Source organism: Terrapene carolina, unplaced genomic scaffold, assembly GCF_002925995.2.
Source record: "Terrapene carolina triunguis isolate 2854851 unplaced genomic scaffold, T_m_triunguis-2.0 Scaffold85, whole genome shotgun sequence".
Classification (NCBI taxonomy): domain Eukaryota; kingdom Metazoa; phylum Chordata; order Testudines; family Emydidae; genus Terrapene; species Terrapene triunguis.
In genome coordinates this window covers 47,992,420-48,015,076 of record NW_020664436.1, presented here as the reverse complement: position 1 = coordinate 48,015,076, position 22,657 = coordinate 47,992,420, and the positions used below count along the sequence as shown (strand labels likewise).

The window sequence follows — 22,657 nt, the reverse complement described above, 5'->3', positions numbered from 1 at the left end:
ATCTGGTCCTGTTGACTTATTACTGTTCAATGTATCTGTTTGTTCCAATACCTCCTCTATTGACACCTCAATCTGGGATGGTTACTCAGATCTGTCACCTAAAAAGAATGGCTCTCCCCCACAGCCTCTGCCATGAAGACTGATGCAGATATTTCATGTAACTTCTCTGTGATGGCCTCGTGTTCCCAGATTGCTCCTTTAGCACTGTGATCAACAAATGACCCAACTAACTGTTTGGCAGTCCTGTTTCTGATGGACTTAAAAAGGTTTTTGCTATCAGTTTTTGTGTCTTTACCTAGTTGCTTTTGAAATTCTTTCTTGGCGTGCCTTCTTATACTTTTGATTTGCCAGAGTTTATGCTTCTTTCTATACATCCCATATTAAGATTTTTGCTTCCAGTTTTTAAAGGATGCCCTTTCCCACTAGCCACCTCTTTAACTTTGCTGTTCAGTCATAGTGTCTTGTTTTTTTTGGTCCTCTTGCTGTTTTTTTAAATTTGGGATATACATTTTGTTTGAACCTCTATTATGGTGTTTGAAATAGTTTCCATGCATCCTGCAGGCATTTCACTCTTATGGCTAACTTTTAATTTTCATTTAACTAGCTTCCTCATTTTTGTATTGTTCCCGTTTTTGAAGGTAAATGCTGCTGTGGTAGGTTTCTTTGGCATTTCTCCCCCTACAAGGATGTTAAATTTCATTATGTTACAGTCACTATTACCGAGTGGTTCCGCTATATTCTCTTCTTGGACCAGATCCTGTGCTCTAGTTAGGACTAAATCAAGATTTGCCTCTCCCCTTGTGGGTTCAAGCTGTTCCACAAAGCAGTCATGTAAGGTGTCTAGAAATTTTATCTCTGCATTCCTTCCTGAGGTGACACATTACCCAATCAATATAAGGATAGTTGAAATCCCCCCATTATCATTGGGTTTTCTGTCTTTGTAGCCTCTCTAATTTCCCTGAGCATTTCATAGTCAGCCACCATCCTGGCCAGGTGGTCGGTAGAATATTCCTAGTGCTATATTTTTATTGTTCAAGCATGGAATTTCTATCCATAGAGTCTGTGCTAGTTTGATTCATTTAAGATTTTTGTTTTATTTGACTCTATGCTTTCTTTCACATATAGTGCCACTCCTCCACCAGTGTGACCTTACTGTGTACCCCTATATATTTGGTTCCCTGGTATTATGGTGTCCCCTTGATGTTCCTTATTCCATCAAGTTTCCGCAAGGCCTATTATATCAATAGCCTCATTTAATGCCAGGCATTCTAGTTCACCCATCTTAGTATTTAGACGCCCAGTATTTGTATATAAGCATTTGTACATTTGGTCAATATTCAGTGGCTTGCCTTCATGTGTTCTACTTAAATGGGACTCTTTTACATTTGACTGTTCTTCACTAGCTCCTACCTGTACTTTACCAAGTTCTTTCCTATCCTCTTTACTAGGATATTGAGTCTCCCTTTAATATATTCATCAGTTGGGGTTGGTCCTGCTTTGAGCAGGGGGTTGGACTAGATGACCGTCTGAGGTCTCTTCCAACCGTAATCTTCTGTGATTCTATGATCACTGAGGGATGTCTCCGCCTGAACTGTGGGCTCCTCCGCAGCTGTTGGAATTTCATCCCGAGCTGGGGGAAAGCCCTCCCCACTAGGCCTGTCTACTTCCGATATAATTCTGCTGTAGAGTCCAGGAGTTCTAGCAGCCCTCCTGCTGCGCCTTCTGCTCCTGACTGGTGCACTCTTTTACACACTGCACTCTGGGCCACCTTTGACCACAGAATCCCTGAAGAAGGGTGGTATTATCTGAATGCAGTAGTACCTGCCTGATCTGCTAAAATTCTGAATGATTTCTGGGAAGTGAGGTGAAGGGAGGAAGTGCAAGGTAAGAAAAGTTGTGGGAGATAAAAGAATATCCTCAATATAGGGTTCAGTACCTGGAAATGTTGATGCTTATCAGAGTCAAATCTCCTAAGGTTTGACCAAGGTGAACTATACTGCAAAAATCCTTTGTGTATTAGAAGTTACAACAACAACAACAAAAAAGGTTTTCATATTCAGCAATCCAGAAAGCAGCAGCAGTACTGCTTCTAGCCCTTCTCATCTTCAGTTAGAAGTTCAAAAGCCAGCCAAATGATTTCTCCCTATATTACAACAGACATTTAGATTAGGGAAAAAATACATAAACCATAAAAATGGAAAAAAAAATGTACAGAAGCAGATACTTTCATACGACAGGGAAATTCAAATGGACTGTTCTTGCTCCAGAACATAGCAAAGGCTGCTAGTTGAGCTGGTTTGAGATTCACATAAGGATAACTCATACCTTGACTCAGTGGTTTCCAAAAGCCTTCAGTGTGGCTGAACTGATTTAGTGGGGTGGGGGGGAAGGGGAGGGAAGCAGGCTGCCTGCAGGAAGTTCATGCAGGAGTGGTGGCTCTGCCAGAGCTCCCTGTGTTCTAGCATGGCCGAAGAGGGGTAAGGTGAATATGCAGCTGTGGCAGACAAACCCAGTCAAGGAGTCAGCTGCATTGGCCACGGAGACTACTCTAGGCTTGAGGGTGTAGTCATGGCCATGGACAGACTCCGAGAGAAGGACTTTTGCCTTTTGGCTTCTAGTGAGCACCCTGCATAGACCCCTCTTATACTCGCTGTGTATAGGCTTTAGGACTTGACCCACAGTGCAACACTAGAAACAACAAAAGAAAAACTATTAATACCAAAAGGCACACTAAGGCCCCAGTCTTGTGAAGGCTTAATATGTGTCACTTTACATGCCTGAATAGTGCCATTGAGTGGGACCATTCATGAACATAAAGTGACAAAAGTGTTTAAGTCTCTGTAGGATGAGAGCCTAATGTGGCAGTTTTTTCTAATCTTGGTTATGTTGCAAAAGTCTTTCAGTTTGTAAAACCATGACAGTAAATAAATCAGTAATTGTGGTGGATTCCTTTATACACCTGATCAGGCAAACTTAAAATAAATATTGCAAATAAATGGCATTCAGCGTAAGGTACTAATGTCTCTGTTTTATGTCCCACAGAAGCACCTTGTGCTACTCCACTGATCTGTAGCTTTGGAAGGCCTGTTGATCTAGAAAAAGATGACTACCAGAAGGTTGTATGCAACAATGAACATTGTCCCTACAGCACCTGGATGCACCTTCAATGTTTTTATGAGTGGGAAAGCAGCATTCTTGTTCAGTTTAACTGCATTGGCAGAGCAAGGAGTTGGAACGAAAAGCAATGTCGTCAAAACATGTGGACAAAAAAGGGATATGATCTTGCTTTTCGCTTTTGCTCCTGCCGATGTGGGCAGGGTCACTTAAAGAAAGACACAGACTGGTACCAAGTGAAGCGAATGCAGGATGAGAAGAAGAAAAAGTCGGTGTCAGAGAAGAGCACAGGCAGGTCCATGGCAGAATCTGTGGAAGATGCTAAAAAGTGCAGGCCTGTCAGCAAGCCACAAAAAGGTTTAAATCATGATATCCAGCGAAGGCATTCCATGGACAGGCAGAACTCTCAAGAGAAAGGCATAGTTAGTGGGAGCTATGCAATTCGTTCTCCCTGTGGCTCTCCTGGCCAGTCCCCTCCTACAGGCTACTCTATTCTTGCTCCTGCACATTTTAGTGGCCCTCGTTCGTCACGATATTTAGGAGAATTTTTAAAGAATGCCATTCACTTAGAACCTCATAAAAAGAACATGACTGGTGGTGGCATGTTCAGGAATGCCCATTTTGATTATGGGGCATCTGGATTGCAAGTGCATAGATCAGGACATTTTGATGCCCCTGTGCAATTTTTAAGAAGGCTTGACCTATCTGAGCTACTTACTCATATACCCAGGCATAAATTGAATACTTTCCATGTGCGGATGGAAGATGATGCCCAAGTGGGTCAAGGGGAGGACCTACGGAAATTTATTCTTGCAGCACTTAGTGCCAGCCACAGGAATGTTGTAAACTGTGCGCTGTGCCACAGGGCACTGCCCGTATTTGAACAGTTTCCGCTAGTGGATGGAACCCTGTTTCTTAGTCCATCGAGACACGATGAAATTGAATATGATGTTCCCTGTCACCTTCAAGGTACAGGTTGTCTTGTCAGTTGTGTTGGGTCTCTTTAAAATGATTGAACTGCTTTTTGTGCATTTCATTTTAGATTTGCATCCCCATGCAGCAAGTGCTTTTGTGAAACGTAAATTCATTTCTAACTTATCATTGGGTCAAATCTGAAGTAATCAAGCTTGGTATAAGTATGCTTATTAAAAAGGGATGTGTTGTATAGGTTGGGAGGTGTAAACATTGACGTACCTTGCTATTAGTTCTACAACTAAGGGACTTTCCTTCAGGGTTCCAGGTACAGCATGTAATGGTTTTCCAGCCAGTCTGTGTTGCACTGCACATGCATTGCCTTATTTGCTGAGAGTCTTACAGTAAGTCATGCATTGTCTCAAAATTAAATTTCCTGTTGCAGCCTAGATTAGGGGCTGAAATTAGACATCTACCAGAGGAGCCGGTCATGCCACTTTGTGGCTGGATAGCTTGCTGGGGGCCAGTTTGGTTTAAATAAATAATAATAAAAAAAAGCCCAACAACCAGTAAGTTATTTTGTGGTGAGAAAGAGGGTGATGGGCTAACATAATATACCGGACTAAGAAGCCTATGCCTTGCTACCTCTAACTGGACACACACACACAGGCGATCTATGAGATTGACCAAAGAAGGGGGGCAACAATCTGTGCAAGACAAGTGTCAACAGAATTATTACTACTTTGGTTGACACAGCAGGGATTACTTTGAGAGTTTAATGGAAAAAGCAAGAAAGTGGGAGTAAGACAACCCCGTAAAGCAGGTATTTTTAAGATGCATTTTTTCCTGTTCATGAAAGTTGTCATATCCCATGCATGGTCATAGTACACATTATATAAGCGTACTTGATTTAACAAACAATGGTATAAATATTACATTGCACTAAGTCACTAAGCTCTGTCCATGCTAACAGTATTGTTTCCATAATACCTAGTGTACTTCAAGGAAAAAAAAGTGATAAACAAAGAGCAAATGATCTAAGATAAATATGTAGCATAAACAGAATGTAGTGATATGGGGCAAGAATGTTTGTTCCTTTTTTGGAGGAGATGTGCATAATGTGCTCATGGTTTTGCCAAATTTAATCAATGCTTTTGCAACAATTAAAATGTCACGTGTCAATTTAACACTTGCCAAAAATAATCTGAAACTCTTCTTAACATGACTATTACTTACGTGTATTTCATTAATTGCTTTCTAACTTTTAGTAGATTTATGTACACCTGTGGAAATACTAGATCCAAGGAGATTGCCTAAATTGTTGAAATTTTACTTTCCTTTGTCTTAAATAGAGTGATTTGTTACAAGAAGATTACATTTAATCATCTTAGCGCACATTTTAACACACAAAGTTAAACTGTGAGTCTCTGTTCCAGGACACTGTTTCCCTCCTGAGTTAAACAAATCATTTCTTTATTTCAGTGAGTGATTTAGCCATCAAGTCATTTAACTAGGGATCTCAAAATTAATGGTGGAGAAGATGAAATATTTCTGTGTGTGCAGAAGCTATGACTACTGTAAAATACATTTAAAGCTGTCTTCTATAAAAAAGTTATTAATCTTGGTACACAGTAAAAGATTTCTAATGCATGGAATTATGTCAAAGATTACATTTCCAGATATTCACTTGAACAACAGATCTTGATGTATTTGTACTCTAGGAGCATTGTAAGGCAGGGTCTGAGTAATAAAACTCACATAATAAACTACTTTTTGAAGATTGTAGAATTTAGCTTAAAAACTCATACATTTTTCTCAGATTGGGAACACTTTTTTTTTTTACCAGTTTATAGTTACAGGAGTGCAAAAATAATTGGAAGCTTTATCTGTTTTGTTAAATGGCTTTACTTTCCACTCAATTTCTCTAAAAGGTTTGCATTAAAAAAAAAAAAAAACTTGTTTAAAATCTCTGATATAGACTAATTGTACTTGTTGGCTTCCAGACATTTTGTATATTTTGAGATTTTTTCCAAAGCAGCTGCTAGAGTCATGAATTCATTACTTTGATTAAGAAATTGTACATTCAAGACGTTGATTCATAAGAGCACAGCCTGTTTCCTGAAAAGCACAAAATCACCACACACAACTCTTTTGTAGATGGTATTTGTAGTTGAATATTAGATCATAACTTTCTTGCATACAAGTAATGTAAAATATATGGTGATGGTTTTTATTATAGTATGTATGTACATAGTTAAATAGCCAATCCTCAGTTCAATAACATGGGATGAGCCCAGATCAAAATACCGGATCCCCAAAACTTGTGTGAAGCTTTTTATTTTCTCATCTGAATTTTGTATCTTGGGGTAAGTCTCTACTGATAAGTCTGTTCATGTTTTTATAAAGTAAATATTCAGTCTTGAAGTCTGAACTGTCTGACAGCTATGGAAGTCAGTGTAATTTATCCAACTCTTGACAATTCACCCCTGCATAGGGAGTCTGTGATTAAATATGAGGGGGAGAGGGAGTTATTTTAACACTTCACACTGGAATTGAAAGTGTCTAATATGCTACCTGGTATTTCGAAGTTTGTATTGAGATCTGAAAAAGTAATGTGCATTAAAGCATCATTTGCTTATGTATTAAATACACATGCCTTAAAGTGAACGGCCAAGCAAAACCCAGAGTTGCAGTTTTGCTCTTTTCTGCTTTTTTATGGTTTCTCACATTAGGAACGACACGTCCGTGTTTCCTTCTCTTTGCTGGAAGATCTTGGCAAGATATTTGGCAGACGTGAATATAATTGTCAAACCAGACTGGCCAGTGAGCTGTAACTCTTCCTCCTTATGGTGGGAATTGAGAGTGGATGAATTATTGGAGTTGGAGAATCAGGTTGGTGTGACACCACTTTCCAGGTCCTCATAGTATTTTGCCAAAGTCCTCCAGCAAAGAGAAAATTGAGGATCTGACATCCCTCTTTTGTTTTTTTTAAAGTGGGACCTTTTTGCCCCTTTAGAAAACATTTTGGGCCAGTCTATAAAGTAGCGTTATGTACTTTGTCATTCTCCTTCTTAAAAAATTATTATTTGTATAATGACAAAATGGCACATTACAGGAAATGTCTGCTTGAACCTTTTGGATAATGTCTCCTTTCCTTAAGAAATGTGTTTCCTGTCCACAGGAAGGCTTATGCACCTCTATGCTGTTTGTGTCGACTGCTTAGAAGGAGTTCACAAAATTATCTGCATTAAGTGCAAGTCCCGATGGGATGGAAGCTGGCATCAACTGGGAACCATGTATACCTATGATATTCTGGCAGCCTCTCCCTGTTGTCAGGTTAGTATTATGCATAATAAGGTGAAGCTCCAACTGAAGGCAAACAAAGCAAAAGTGTTTGTGTCTATTTTCTCGCCTTCCTCCAGCCCCCCTGAAATCCCCTAGTTTAAGAGCACAAACCAGCATCACATACCGGAGGCCAGACTAGATGATCTAATGGTCCCCTTCTTGTCTTAAAATCTATGAAATTATAGTGCGCAGGGGTCTGCAGAAATAGGAGGTTAAAAAAAATTAGACACAAATTAATGTAAACCATTGGTGCAGGGGATAGAACTAAGATACATTTTAAAATAATTTAAAATGCATTAAACCTTGATGCTTAGATTGGATAATCACAACAAAATATCTCCTGCACATCAAGCTTTTGCATCACGATTCATTTTGGGATTATAGCAATGTAGTAGCAAAACTGCAGTTACTGTTAAAATAGCACTTTTAGTCAAGGCCTGGTCAGTTGTTTGAACTATGGCTGTTTTATCAAGGGGTAGGCCTGCGAAAAGGCAAAAGTAATGGAAACGCTTAGAGATTTTCTGTGCGTAAAGAATTCCCCTTGCTCTTTAATCTTCAGTATGAGTGTAGTGATGTTATCCTGCAAATCTTCAAATTTTAAAGAAACTTGGTTTTGACTTGACTGTAGTCCAGTTTGTACCTTAGGTGGAGAAAATCTCATGTAGGGGACAGAATGCTCAGACTCTTGCTGTGTGAAGGTGCAGTTGCTGCAGATTAACGGCTGGTTAAGTGATTAGATGGATTGGAGATGCTCAACATTTTGCAGCAGTGGGCAGTAGTTCATAAAATGTTAATTTCTGGTGTAACGCTCAAATGATGATCCAGTAGCGGTATAAGTGATACTCCATTGATTCATTATAGGAGTCACACTAAGCAAGTGCTAGGGGAATGATTGGATTAGTCTGTACTGCAAACAGGAAAAAAAAAAACAGGTTGAGTCAGTTCAATCAGTAGCTCTATTGTATTTAGATACATTCCTCACAAATGGGGATACACCTTCATTAATTGTTTACTCAGTTACCTTTCTTTCCTGGGCAATGTCTTTATCAAGTTTTGCAAGCTCTATGTATTATTACTATTAAGTACCAACAAGTTGCTTATCTCTGTAGAGGAGAGACTGTCCTTGCCCTGGAGACCTTGCAATCAAAGAAACCTTGTCAGAATGCAAATGTTCATTAGCTCTCATTACTAATGTGTATAGTTTAAAATTAAAAATAAACAATGGTAAGTGATAAGAAGAAGGGAGTTGCTGCTGCTGTAGAAGATGAGTAAACATCAAGCTCTGTAGTTAATTGGCTTCCATAGTAGTATCTACAATGAAGAGTGTTACTCACAGTTTTGTGCACTTCTTAAATCGTGAGCCTCTCTTTAAATAGGAAGGTTTTTTTTAAATGCAGTATTAAGGTTGACATTTTGAGCTTGCAAAAATCAGGCAATTTAGATTGTTTCAACTTTCATCTTAATTCTTGTTCCTTATGTGTGTATATAACAAGAGTCTTATTTATATGATCAGTGGGCAGTGTGAAAGTAGTTGGTAAGCAATTCAATATAATAGAATATGAAATTATTAGTTTTCAGTCACCTAAATTATTAGATATGTTCATTTTTGCTACTGCACCTACAGGTGTGTTGTACGACCATGTAACAGAAGACCATATTGTAAAGCATGTGTACAAAGGGGCAGAGTTAAGATATATTATGTAAACTAAATCTGAATTGCCTTAAATTATTTTAACTGAAAAGTAGCATTTGGTACCTTATTCCAAAAAATCTCAGAGCACAACAGTGATGGACAAAGTGAAACTTTGGCCAAGGAGATTATTGCAAATGCATGTTCCATCAAAGAATGCTTTGGAATCTTTAGCTTCCAAGCAGATCAGACACTGGCTTTTAATGCCCTCTCAACCTCAGTTGAACATAAGTGAATTGTTTTTTGCAAGCAAAAATCATGGAAGATCTTTTATTGAAGATCATTATTGTTCTTTTGAGATGTGGTTTATGTTCAGAAGCACCCATTAGGCTGTCATGCTAAGGCTCTTGCAGCTCAGACCCTGCCTCCATACTTATTAGCCCTTGTTTCCTCCTACCCTCCATCATGGACTCTATTCTCTGCTTATCTTCTTTCCACCCACTCTTGAGTCTGTCTTTTGCACATTGCCTGCTGTGCTTGCAACAGCCTGCTGTTTTATTTTTGTCAAGTGGCCTGCATTTTTGCACACCCAAATCTCTCCTTAAGATTCACATATTTTACCCAGCCTCTGTTGCTGATGGCTCGGTCTGTTCTCACCCTTGCATTTCACTTTGGTTCTCATCTATCCAAATAATGTTGACTCCTCAAGGCAAGGTCCTGTCTAATTGGAATTTGTAAAATACTTTGTATACTATATTGCTGTACTATAGTAATATTTAGCTCTTACATAGGTTGTCAATGTTTAAATATATTTTTAAAGTATTATGCATGATGTAATACCATGTCATGATGCTGAAATACCATAACCTGTAAATCTATTAATCCATAAAGATTAAAATGCTGATACGCAGCATAGTCAGATTATGTTTAAATATAAGAAGTCTAAACAGCATCACAATAATAGATTTTAATCATGTAGATTAAGAATTGTATGGCACAGACTTAAAAATTCCTTTTCTTTTTTACTTTAGTGTTTAAGTTAACAAGTTATGGCACATAACAGCAATAATGGTGTGAAGGATTTGAGTTTTATTTTAGGGATTAATAAACACAAAACCAACATATGTACTTATACATTTGGATTTTGCATGGATGACCAGTCAGAACTGAATTCCTCTCAGTATTAGGAGTCAAAGGTAGCACTATATTTCATTTTCATATGGGAAAAAACCTCACTATTTGTCCTAATGTCTCAAGTGTGAATTCAGAAGTTCATTAATAACATCCATACAGGTCAATATGTGCAAACATATAACGTACTTTTTGTAGATTTTCTAGAATGTTAATTTACAAAAACTCAATTAGCAGAACTTGCTTATTCCTATACTTTAGCTCATATATCCTAACTATAGCTGCTGTATGAAGTGGAAAAGAGACCTGTGGCACCTTATAGAGCTTACTAGCACAGACTGCTCAGTTGGGATGCCCTGCTAGATGGTCTCTGACCAAATGAGTCATAATGCTATGTTATCTGAAATTTTTCTTGCTTCTGTCATTGCTGTGCTTTACTTAGTCTAAACATGCTGGTTCACTAAAGAGTTAAGGTAAATACATCATGCCTCAACAGTTCTCCCCGGCACCTCCGCTCCCAACTGAAATGCACACAGGGTAAAATTTTCAAAAGTGCCTAAATAATTTAGGCACCTCAGTCACTTTTGAAAATGGAACTTAGGCACTCTTGTTAATTTTATCCTTAAATTAGTCCACCAAAAATCTGGAAAGTCATGTGATAATGCCAGCCTGATGAAAAAACTTGCTTGGAGGAAGGAATTGAAGCAACATTTGAAGCCTTATCTAAGGAGACAGGTTACCATCAGCATGACAGATGAGTTACCTATTTGATTATCACTTAGGGCTCAATATTGCAAGGGGTTTCAGTGGGAGTTGAGGCTGTTCAGTACTTTTGCCAAATCACCTTAAGGCATTCCAGTTAAGGAAGTTGCCATTCCAGTTAAGTAGTGGCCCTTGCCATCAAATCTCATAAGTTATACTTTCTTAATCAAGCCTGTCCTTAGGAAAGAGGAATGGACTGTGTGAGACACATTCTCTTTTTCTGTGGCAAGGTTGGAAGCAAATTGGAATGTTTCAAGGTGTTTCTGTCTACTTTTTGACAGGCTCGACTGAACTGTAAGCACTGTGGAAAGCCAGTAATAGATGTACGGATTGGGATGCAGTATTTCTCTGAATACAGCAACGTCCAGCAGTGCCCGCACTGTGGAAATCTAGACTACCACTTTGTGAAGCCATTCTCTTCATTTAAAGTTCTGGAGGCTTATTGACGAAAGCTTTGCTTTAGTAATAGCTATTTTATGGGTATTACTACTTTATTAGACACCTTTTTATAGGATCCATTCTGTGACAAAATTAATTTCTTTTCTAACTGAAAGAGCAGCTTCTTTGTGTGTCTATGTACATATAATATTAATATGTATATATGTGTTACTAAGACCTGGTCCTCCTGACAAGATTTCAGCAAAGGGTGGAGGCAAGCCAACTAATGCCAAGAGTGGGGGAAATTTCAGCTTAAATGGTTTGGTTTTAATTTTTGTATCATCACAGAAGAGCTTAAAGGGGTGGAAAGGTTTTTAGAAAACAGGATGAGCCCCATTTGGAAATGGAAGATTTTGTGGGCCCACCACCCTGAGGGCTTGGTGAGAGGGGAAATCTTCATGAAGGACCCAATCTTGTTACCACTGAATTCTTTAGGATCTTTATCATTGACTTCAATGGGAGCAGGATTAGACCTAAAAAAATCTTAAATTATATTAGCTGGTCTGCTTTCAGATTCCCAGAATTGGGTAAACTAAAATATTGTGACGAGTGAATGTAAATCTGTGCCAGAAAATGTTACCTGAAAATCTTTTTTGGCATGGTGTCTTCCTGCAGTATATATTTCATATGAGTTACCCTCACTGACAGATTGTATGGAGATAGTACTGTTTCCACCAGTGTTGTAATTTTAGCAGTCAGGTCAATTGTTTATACAAAAACAAGCTTGATTTTAATACACTTTATTTAAAGTTATTTGCTTTGCAAATATTTTTAGAACTTTGTTGTGATGCACAGAAGGAACATAAAGGAAGACATGGTCCATTGCAAACCAGTTATGAAGGGGTGTGTGTGTGTGCACATGTGTGGGGGGGTTGGAACTTTAGACAGCATGCCTGAGGCTGGTATGACTGACTTGTAAAGAGGATCTTGAAAAATATGATCTGGGCTGAGTCAGATCTGTGAGCACTGTGAGGTATTTGTGCCATATTAGTATGAGAATGCATCACGACTTTATTTCAAACAAAGTTTTTAGTACATTTGCTGAAATAGCCACTGCACCTTAGTCTTTCAAAAATATGTAAATCCAGATATTGTCCAATTGATTCTGAGGACTTGGAAATGATGTGTATTTTTAAAAAGTTGAGTGTAATTCCTCTTTACATTCCCACATGTAATAGACTATACCAGATAATGAATTGGTATCAGAGGGGTTGTCTCCATAGAGTTTGCCAATCTTCTCTTTCTTTGTTTCCCTATTTTTCTTCTGTGCAAGAATTTAAAAATAAAAAGTCTATTACTTGACTCCTCAAGATCAATCTAAGTTTTCTTCATACCACATTCATCACTATGGTATCTGTTATCACATTAAAAAAACTAACAGTATTTAAGTGGTAAGACACTGTTTATACAACAAAATATGGGTTCCCCAGATTATAATTGTTAATGTTTATTGCAAGTATGAATTTAAAATGGCTTTGATATTCTGCATGTCCTATAAAAGAATGCAAAAAACATGCAACCAAAGTGGGCGAGAAACAAAAGAAAACTGGTGACCTACTGTATTGACTGTTTTCTACCTGTTTTTTTAAAAAAATACCATATATCTGGTACTTGAACTCTGTGCCCAGGTTATTTAGTGACTGATTTTGTATTCACAAAGAAACTCAGTGCATGTTTTTCCTTTCATGAGGCTATGGCTTGGACAACAACACTATAAAGTTTTGTTGACATAGCTGTGTTGGCTAGGAATATGGGGGAGGGAGGAATCACACACACCCGTAGCCGACATAACTATGCTGGCAAAACAACCAGTGTAGACGCTGTACCAACAGAAGTGGCCTTCAGGGAGTTCAGGAAGGTGGTGTAGCTATGCTGGCAGGATGTCTTCTTTTTTCCTCATGTGCTCCATCTCCAGTAGGATTCTTTGCTAGCATGGCTATGACTGATAAAGGCTCTGTAGTGTAGACAAGACCACTGTCTTCACGGCAGAGTTTTTTCCTTTCAAGTTAGCCTCACTCGAGTGAGAGAGGCCACTCTGCAAAATATAACTTGAGCTGCAGAAAGGTTGTGTTAGCAGCTGAGGTGTTGTGCTAACTTGAGCTGTAGCCTGAATCCCTTGACAGGCCAGCCAACTTGAGTTAAAAGCATTTGAGTTAAGGGTTTGTGGGTGGATGGGTCTAGAGTTATAATTCAAGTTAACTCTGCAGTGAAGATAAACCCTCAAGACATGTAGACTGTATTTTGATACACAGGCGTCACCTGTGCACTCAATGACTAAGTATTTAGTTATTTTTCAAATGATCTAGCATGTGTGCCTGAAAGCATTATCAAAATCTCTTTTAACTGATTTGATTGTAAATATAGTCTACTGCACCCATCTTAGTGATCTAAAATCATGTTGCAATGATTAAACTGCTTTAAACATAAGGGGAGGAACAAAGGGCACTTGGATTGCTGTATCATTCAATATTTGGGCCTGATTCTTCTCTGCCTTGAGTCTCAGGTGGTCATTTATACCAGTGCAAAGTGGGTATCAAAGAAAATGAGAATGGTAGCATGCTATACCTGCTTTTCACTCACTTTGCAAAGGTGTAAATGACTATGCAAGGGAGTGGAGAATCAGAATCTTGGTTTCTTTGGGGCTTTCCTAAATATTCCAGTTAATATACCTTTCATTCAATGGCTTAATTTATGTATGACAATCTGTAGTATGAGTACAGGCAAAATATGACTTTGGCCATTTTTAAAAAAGGATAAAGGTATGACAAAGACTACAGTATCTGCAAAGCAGTGCCAAGAACTCAGCGAACAGTGTGATGGGATAAAGCATGTTTAAGGTTGTCTCGAAAGAAAGTGTTTAGAGGACTGTAGGTGCAACACTGTCCAAGAAAATAAAACAATTTAAGTCTTGAGAAACTTTTTATTTTGCTATTGAATGCATCGATGTTACTGCTTGAAACAATGCCTATTTTCTTATAAAAATATAACTTTCAGGTGGGTGTTAGCATCACATGGGTAAAAAGTACAGTATCCTTATTGAAAGCCAACTGAACTATAAAAATATTCCTCTTACCCTCCCCTGCAAAGTAAATTGTCCCTAATTTGTAGAAAATGCTTTTTGTGCTTCTTGATGATAGTGAGAACTGGATCTCAAGTTACGTTACCTAAAGTTGTATTTGCTTCACGTACCAACGAAGACCTCAGTCTTGCAATCGAATCTGTACAGGCAGACCCTTTTTTTCCATGCAAACTTCAACTGGGCTCTGCACATGTGCAAGGATCCAATGACAGGGTTGGGACCCAATGGTAGCTTTTAAAATACACATTAAGAATTAAACTGGAAACTTAAATTGATTTGCTTTGCATCTTGGTGAGGGGTGGAAAATGTCTTGAGCTTTTAAATGTTTCAACTAGGAAACAATTTGTCTAGTTTAAAAAGCTGGTTGCTTGGAGTGTCTGGCTCAAGTCCTCCTCCCTGTCCCCCTTTCCATCCACTGTGGTCTGCTTAAAGTGATGCATATGAAACATGCATTCTTAAGCCATAATACAGTCCATTGAATTTTGGGCGTTCATTCTGCTCACTCTATACGCATGTTACTCCTGTGCATAGTGAGGACATGTACTCTATATATACAATCTCCGAATGGACTTTCCAAAGGAGATGCCTGCATTCAGATAGATTTTACATTGCATATATGCAAATTATTTTTTCCATCAATAGGACTTCTAAAACCAGATTTTGGTACATGTAATTAACAAAACCAGATAATTTTACATACTAAAATGTATGATATCTTCCAACATGAACTGGGTGAAATTCTTGTTCTATCTGCTGCTACAAAGCCATTTTAAAAAATCAAGTACTTTGTACCCTATTGCGCTAAAAATACAGAATTTGCATTTATTTGTCTAGTAGTAATTAGTCTATAAAAATGAATTTCTAAGGTGGTTTAATTGGAAGAATAAGTAAATTTCAATAAATGTATTCTGACGAGGGAGACATTTAACCCAGTTTCTTTAGTTTTATACTGCTCACTTTACTGTATCAGGTAACCATGGACAAATACATTGTGATGTCACCAATAAAACCATTTAAAAAAAACAACAACTTGTCAGTAAAGGTTTCTAGAATGCACTTTTGCAGAGGGAAGAGTATGTACATAGCAAATGAATGTTGATGACATTAAAATAATTGGTTATGATATTGTTTGCGTGTGGTGTTATAGGATTTTTTTGTTGCATTTTCTCTGTATTAAAAAAAGAAATAAATTCCAGAAAGCTAACTGTGTGGGGTTTTTTTTTTTTAATGGTTTAAATTAAAGTTCATTGTGGTGTGCATTTTGGTCTGTTTAGGGAATAATTTAAACTAGCTTTCTCAAAATCTGTTATCACTGGACAGTCACTTTTCAGGAATGAGTAGTGGTGGGGAAGCTCTGGGGTATTCAAGGACATGGTGACATTAATTTTTTGTGACAATATCAATCACTGCATAGTGACTAGAAAGGTAGGTCTATTAAGTGGGAAAGGAGGGCATGGAGAAAAGGGGATACATCTCATTGGAAAAGTGGGAGGTCCTATTCCTAGGTCAGCTGTCTGGAACCTAATGCTACAGCATAGCAAAGCCCCTATGTGCTGTATATACTATTCCATTTACAAGTGAGAATAAATAGCATGCAGCCTACTAAAGCCTTATTTGTTCCTCCATATGTTGATGGAACTGCCTCTCTGGTGCCTCTCAGGGAAATAGGAGAATCCTGCCCTGCATTGCCATCCAGAAAGAGTTCTCCACACTGGGACTGAGCACTTTATCTCTGAAATCATGTTGGGAGGAAGCCCAGGTACCTTCTTGGTCCCCACATCAGGTTGGTTGCTTCCTGGCCCAAAATGCAGGCAAGTTCTACATAAGCATTTTCGCAGAGGTTTCTGTAATGAGAATTTTCCACCATTGTATGCAACAAATAGGAATTTCAGAGTGGAGAGATGCCTAAAAAACTCCAAGACTTGAGTGGGGTATCTGAAATGAGTCAGGTTGCTACAGAAGAGAACAAGGCCCTGGGGGGCTTACACAAGATAGGACAGGGAAGGTCAGAAGGGAAGATAGGCACATGACCCTTCTGGGGCTAACATAACCCATTGGCTCAGATGGATGTGGTGAGAATCTGAAACGAGAGATTGTGTAGTGAGCCAGCAGTAAAATTGTCCAGTCTTAAATTTGGAGGCGGATGTTGCACATGGGTTTGATAGCCAGATTACCGAGGCGATGGATACTGAGGTGGTACAATAAGAACCCTGTACATCATCTACCTCCTGAGTAAGGAAAGATGTACCTGTACAGTGGACTGATGTATGGAGTATTTAAAAACAACAACAACAACAATGAATCTGGAATTATAATTAAAATTTTAGAGAGGATATTAAACCTCATGCTCAGGGCTTAAACCAATCTCTTAACTAGTAGAGACAGATTATTTCACATCTGCCTACGGCCGGGTTCTTACCCCTTCCTCTAAGTCACGTAGCTGGCCACTCTCAAAGACAAGATGGTAACTAGACGGACCTCAGGTTTAATCCAGTAGAGCAATTCCTATGTTCCTAAGGAAAAATTATTATGAGACTACAGAGGAAGGCTAGAGTCACGGGGAAAAAATCAAACTGTTGCATGATACAGTATCTAGTTAAGTGGGGGTGGTGTAGGTAAATTGGGTTAGAATTGTGCCTGGTCTCATGTTTCTGCTGGAGGCATCCCTGACTGTATTAGAGGAGAGGAATAAGCCAGTGAGGCTGCATGTGTGTGTGGGTGTGTGTACCTAAAAATACAGATCCAAATTTCACACAGCTATATTGGTATTTGATTTCTGTTCTGACAATGTTCTATCTTCTGTTCATTCCAATGCTTGTACAGCCTACCTATATAAATCAAAAACTGGTTTCTTTTTAAGATGCAGCCAATATACTTCATCATATTGACTTACTGCATTTAATTTAGAATATTTTTGGCCTTAAGTATGTATTACTCGTAGATTTTTTGCAGCATAGTCTTTCAGTCAGCCATGTCCCAGTTTAATTTAATAGGACATGCATTGCAAACTACATTTGCTGTTTTAGTGTATTATTCGTTAGACCCAGCCTGATGCTTTAGCTGTTACCCATCTGAGTAATCCTTCAGTGGGACTGCTCATGTGAGTAAGGCTTGCAGGATTGGGCCCACCATCATAACATTAGAAGCTTCTCCGTATCTAAGTTAGGTTTTCAAGAAGGAATTCATTCTCCTTACTCTCACTCCACCTTTGATGGAGTTCTGATTTTCTATGGTCCGGCCTGGAGTGCCTGTATTCAAGGGTTTCTACCTGGGTCCACTTGCATAATTTAACCTGAAGCTGCAGCCTTTTGTTACACCTACACTGCATTGGTTTTGTTTTGAAAAAGACACATAAGTGTAAGTAATATCCATCCAACTGCTGCTGCATCACGTTTTCCCTGCTACGTACCAACGTAGCAAACATTTTTTAAAAATAAAAAGCTCCAATATGACATCTTCAAAATAAAAATCCACCATCTCACTGGTTATCCTGATAGAATTACTGAATAATAAGACACTGCTGCCCTATATAACTCTGCACTAATACAAGAATCATAGCTGTGGAACAGAGTCCTGGGAGATACAAGTTAATCCAACCATAAAATCAAGGAGACTTAAATAGTAATAGTGAATTGCCAAATAACTCAGTCATGCTTGCTTTCACTGTCTGAGCTTTTAGGCATGTTGAGCTGAAGGTGCTTAGAGACAAACCTATCCACCTTGTTTGGAATTTGATTAAACATAGGCTAAAGTTAATTGCAGAAGACTGGCTCCAGGAAACATCACCCGGTTATCAAAAGCAAGATAAAGTATATACTGTTCACAAACAGCAGAATCCTCACACTGTGGTCCTTTCTTTTCCATGTGTTTCGAAAGGAGAAATATATTATTCACATATTTCTTAAAACACGCACACAATAATTAGGGCACTCAGCAAGTCTCTGCACGGGCCCCTAGCCTCTAGATATCTTCCATAGGAACTAGGTTTCTGGACCCCCCAGAATTCTGACTGTAGAAAGATATGGGCCAGATCTATTATAAAGTTTTGTCAGTATAGCTATGTCGGTCAGGGATGTGAACCCCTCTTCCCTCCCTCCCCCGCCCCTGCCTCAGAGCTGACAGAGCTATGCCTGTAAAACCCCAGTGTAGTGACAGCTATACTGAGAGAAGAATCCTTCTGCCAGCATCATTTGAGGAGATGTCATTTGAGGAGATGGTGTTACTATGCTGACAGAAATACTCCTTCTGTTGGTATATGCTCTATCTACACTTGGGGGCTCTGCCAGTATAGCTATAAAGCAGCTCTAGTGTAGACAAGGCTTAAGACGTTGAAAAAAGTAACAAAAGTCAAAATACCTTTTATGACCATGAAAAAGAAAAGAGGTAGGACAGTTCCTTTAAAGATTACAAGCTCTGTAACCAGGACTTTTTCTTTATACAAGCTGTCAAGGCTGATTCCCCACCCTGACACTTCGAGTGCAGAAGGTGGGGGCCCTCAAGGATTCTAAAAATTAATACTGGCCACTCCAGGCTTATATTAAACTCCCAAGGTTAGACCTTTTTTCTGACCTTGAATGGGTAGATGCTGCCACCACCCAAGTGCAAAAAAACCCTTTGAGAACCCGGGAAGGTGCACTTGGGAATTCTTTCTTGTGGGGTACCCTCAAGCCCTTTCACCCCCCCTCCGGGGAAGAGCTGAAAAAGAAAACAAAGGAAATCGGCTGTTGCCACCAGCTAATTCAGGAAGGCTGAAAGAATTGGGTTTGTTTAGTTTGGAAAAGAGAAGACTGAGAGGGGACATGATAGCAGTTTTCAGGTATCTAAAAGGGTGTCATAAGGAGGAGGGAGAAAACTTGTTCACCTTAGCCTCTGAGGATAGAACAAGAAGCAATGGGCTTAAACTGCAGCAAGGGAGGTCTAGGTTGGACATTAGGAAAAAGTTCTTAACTTTCAGGGTGGTTAAACACTGGAATAAATTGCCTAGGGAGGTTGTGGAATCTCCATCTCTGGAGATATTTAAGAGTAGGTTAGATAAATGTCTATCAGGGATGGTCTAGACAGTATTTGGTCCTGCCATGCAGGCAGGGGACTGGACTCGATGACCTCTCGAGGTCCCTTCCAGTCCTAGAATCTATGAATCTATGAATCTATGAATAATTAAACAACTTGCACAAACCTCTTAGGATACAAAAATCCAATTCTGTTTTTAAAAAAGGTAAATTTTATTAAAAACAAAAAGAAAGAAAAATACATCTGAAAACTTAGGCTATTGGTAGATTTAAAAAGAGCAAATACAATAATTAAGCATCAAGCAATAATTAAGCATGGTTTTCTTGAGGTCCAACTTAAAGGTTACAAGCAAAACAAAAGCATTTGGGGTTAGCATAGAGGAGTCCACAAGCCATAAAGAAATAAAAGAGATAAACCTAATTGCATCTTCCTAGACATTTCCTGATCTACTTACCTATCTGGGATTTCAAATGAGTAGTTTCTAGGTATGATATGATGATTTTTCATACCTGGCCCAAAGCTTTTTACAGCATAGTTCCAGCCCTATCCCTGCTCTCTGGGAGAACAACACAGACAGACAAAGGGGAAGTTTTTTTTCTCAATTTTAAAAAGTTCTAGCCTTCCCATTGGCTCTTTCGGTCAGGTGCCCACTCCCTTCCTTTTACCTATGGACTTTTTAACCCTTTACTGGTAAAGCAAGTAGAGAACAGCTATTAACAGGTGTTTTATAGCTAACTGGTTGGCTGGGTGTCCATAAAAGGGACCCCCCCCCCGTTCATTTATCACACAAGCACTAACTAAAAGGCTAAAATCCACTTCAGTTTTAGGCCAAAGATTTTTCTGAGCAGCACAGAAGTCCTCCCTACCATTGGTTAATTTTTCTACTATGGCTATTTGACACTATACAGACTGTGGATGGACAGACAGCAGAAGGGGAACAGCAGAAGATATCAACACCCATCAGTATGAGTCTAGTATTGTCGCTAGCAAGGTACAGGCCAAACAGTATTTTGCTGAGTACATAGTAAGGGCCAATTCCTGCTCTATGTTGCATGTGTTCACTTAAAGGCACAGGAAAGCAGGCACTGCAGTAGCAGGGCAATACTCCTACCTAAGGCTTAAAAGAGCATAAAGGGGTGAGTTTGCTGAAATCACCTGTTTAACATGGTCTCAACAAAGCATGACCAGGCTTCTAGCCAGATTAGTGCTGTGCTGACTGCAGTATGTTAGCTGGGGGGAAAATATATTTTTTTCATCAATAAGAAGATATGCCTACTGTGATGCATCCTGTCCAAGCACGCAGGATGGCTGGGCCACAATCAAAGGTCACACTGCTCAGTTTCTCCTTGCCACCCCAGCCCATATTTGATCAGTAATGGCAAAATTTCATCCTGTGTGAGAGTCCCTTACTTATAGAAATAGCTAGAAGGGTTTATACAGCCCTTGTTGAAATAACCAAGAGAAGTAATTGCTTTCAGGGGAACCAGGAAAATAAGACTGTGTGCCACAGAGCCACTAAAATCAGGGTGTCATATGCACTGCTGTGATGCATGGAAACAGAGCAGTGCCTGTATCTGCCAGAAGGGAATTTTTCCTAGGGCTTCGATCTGCTAATACACGAGCATCAAAAAGGGAAATTCAGATGACTTTTATAACTGAAACTACCTGCTACATAAATGAGCCTAATCTTCTGTTTGGGGGATTTCCCATTAACTCTAAAGAGGAATTACCCACATAAATCCCCTTCACAGCAAGAAAAGGGTCACATCTGATTTGTAAAGTACAGGAAGGATTTGGATGAAGACACACAGCAGAACAAGACAGAGGACATGACAATTAAGATCTCAATTCCCTCGATGGAATAATCCACAATGGAAAGTTAATTAAGAGAGGGGCATGGATTTTCATTTGGCAGAGTGAGCAAGAGCAGAGATTAGAATTTCAGAAAAGGCAGGGGAGGGAAGGGATTTATATCAGGATATTTTACCAGCTACTTTAGTTTTCTTACAAAATAAAATTAATTTTGGGAGAAACACTACTGGCAAGTGACAAAGTGCCAGATTCAACTCTGGATCTTTCCTGGAATTACTGGCCTTGGACCAAGGATGAGTTTGTCCTGATAGCATTAGGCACAACCTGATAAAAGTATCTCTCAGGATCTTGAAGGGGTTGTGGAATCCTTGTGCTTAACTCAGTTCATGCCAAGGAACATGACTGCATTCTATTTAGTTTCCACGTCTTGCATGGTGGTATTGGCACAGTATAATTTGAAATGTGCTAATTGCATGGATTTTGGCACACTCAGAGTCTTAACTTCTCCAGTGAAAATGCACTGGGATCACCAGCTTTAGCAGGAGGGGTGAGTGTTGGGTAGCCCAGTTCCTACTCCTTCTGGGACATTGCCACCAACTGATCCATTGATTTCAGTTCACTTCTCTCTACTGCCAAGTCTGCCTGACTGTAATACACTTCAAGACTTTACAAACCAAAGTATTGTTTTATGGTATCCTTTTCTTCCCCCTACCCTACCCCATTTTTGTGTGTTATGTCTAAACTTAATTTTGTAAAATAGGGCAGAGGCCATAGGCCAAATTCAGAGGGGATTCAAAGCAAGCCTAAAGAACATACGGATATATGTTGAGTGAGTTACACTTTCTTCTTAATAGAATGTAAGCCTGGTCCACATGAGAAAATTTGTACTAGTTTAAATAAACCAATCTTAAAATTGATTGATTTCGGCAAGAGTTAAACTGGTTTAACTGTATCTATATTAGGGGATTGTAGCAGCTTAACTAGACCAATTTAAATCTGATTTAATTAGATCACTGCAACTCTTCTCATAAAGACAAGGTCTAGAGTCACTCATGGAGAGTCACAGGGCTAAATTCTGAGCGAATGTAGATACATTCAAGTACATTACACTAGTGTTGGCTCCTGTAGAGCTGTCTACAAGTGCCACCATCTCTAAAGGATTCTTAGCTGGTCTCATTTACATAGCAAGGAGGTAGAAAGTTGTCCAGCTCCCTCCCTGACTTACCTTACAACTTCCAGCTCCTCAGAGCATGAGTGTCCTTTAGAAATCTGTCAAATAGCTCCAAGTAGCTCCAAGGGGGCCTAAATTCCTTCATACACTAGTGTAATCCCATTCACTTCATTGGAATTACACGAGGTTAGGAGATCACAATCAGGCTAATGAAGTTTGAGTTTAAAGGTGCCCAAACCTGTATGAGTTACTA

General features: G+C 39.1%; 1 protein-coding gene across 2 annotated transcripts in view; it reads left to right on the top strand.

Moving 5' to 3' along the window:
* The window catches only part of HECA (hdc homolog, cell cycle regulator), a 122,154-nt gene that overhangs the window by 18,052 nt on the left and 81,445 nt on the right, over positions 1 to 22,657 (top strand). Inside the window, exons 2-4 of one of the 2 annotated variants that reach the window (XM_024194924.2) lie at positions 3,043 to 4,083; positions 7,208 to 7,362; positions 11,176 to 15,601. In XM_024194924.2, coding sequence (XP_024050692.1) covers positions 3,043 to 4,083; positions 7,208 to 7,362; positions 11,176 to 11,340 — 1,361 coding nt within the window. In that variant the 3' untranslated portion in view covers positions 11,341 to 15,601. Of the gene's footprint in view, positions 1 to 3,042; positions 4,084 to 7,207; positions 7,363 to 11,175; positions 15,602 to 22,657 lie in introns of those variants that run through there. The other variant, XM_026649786.1, reaches the window with a different exon arrangement.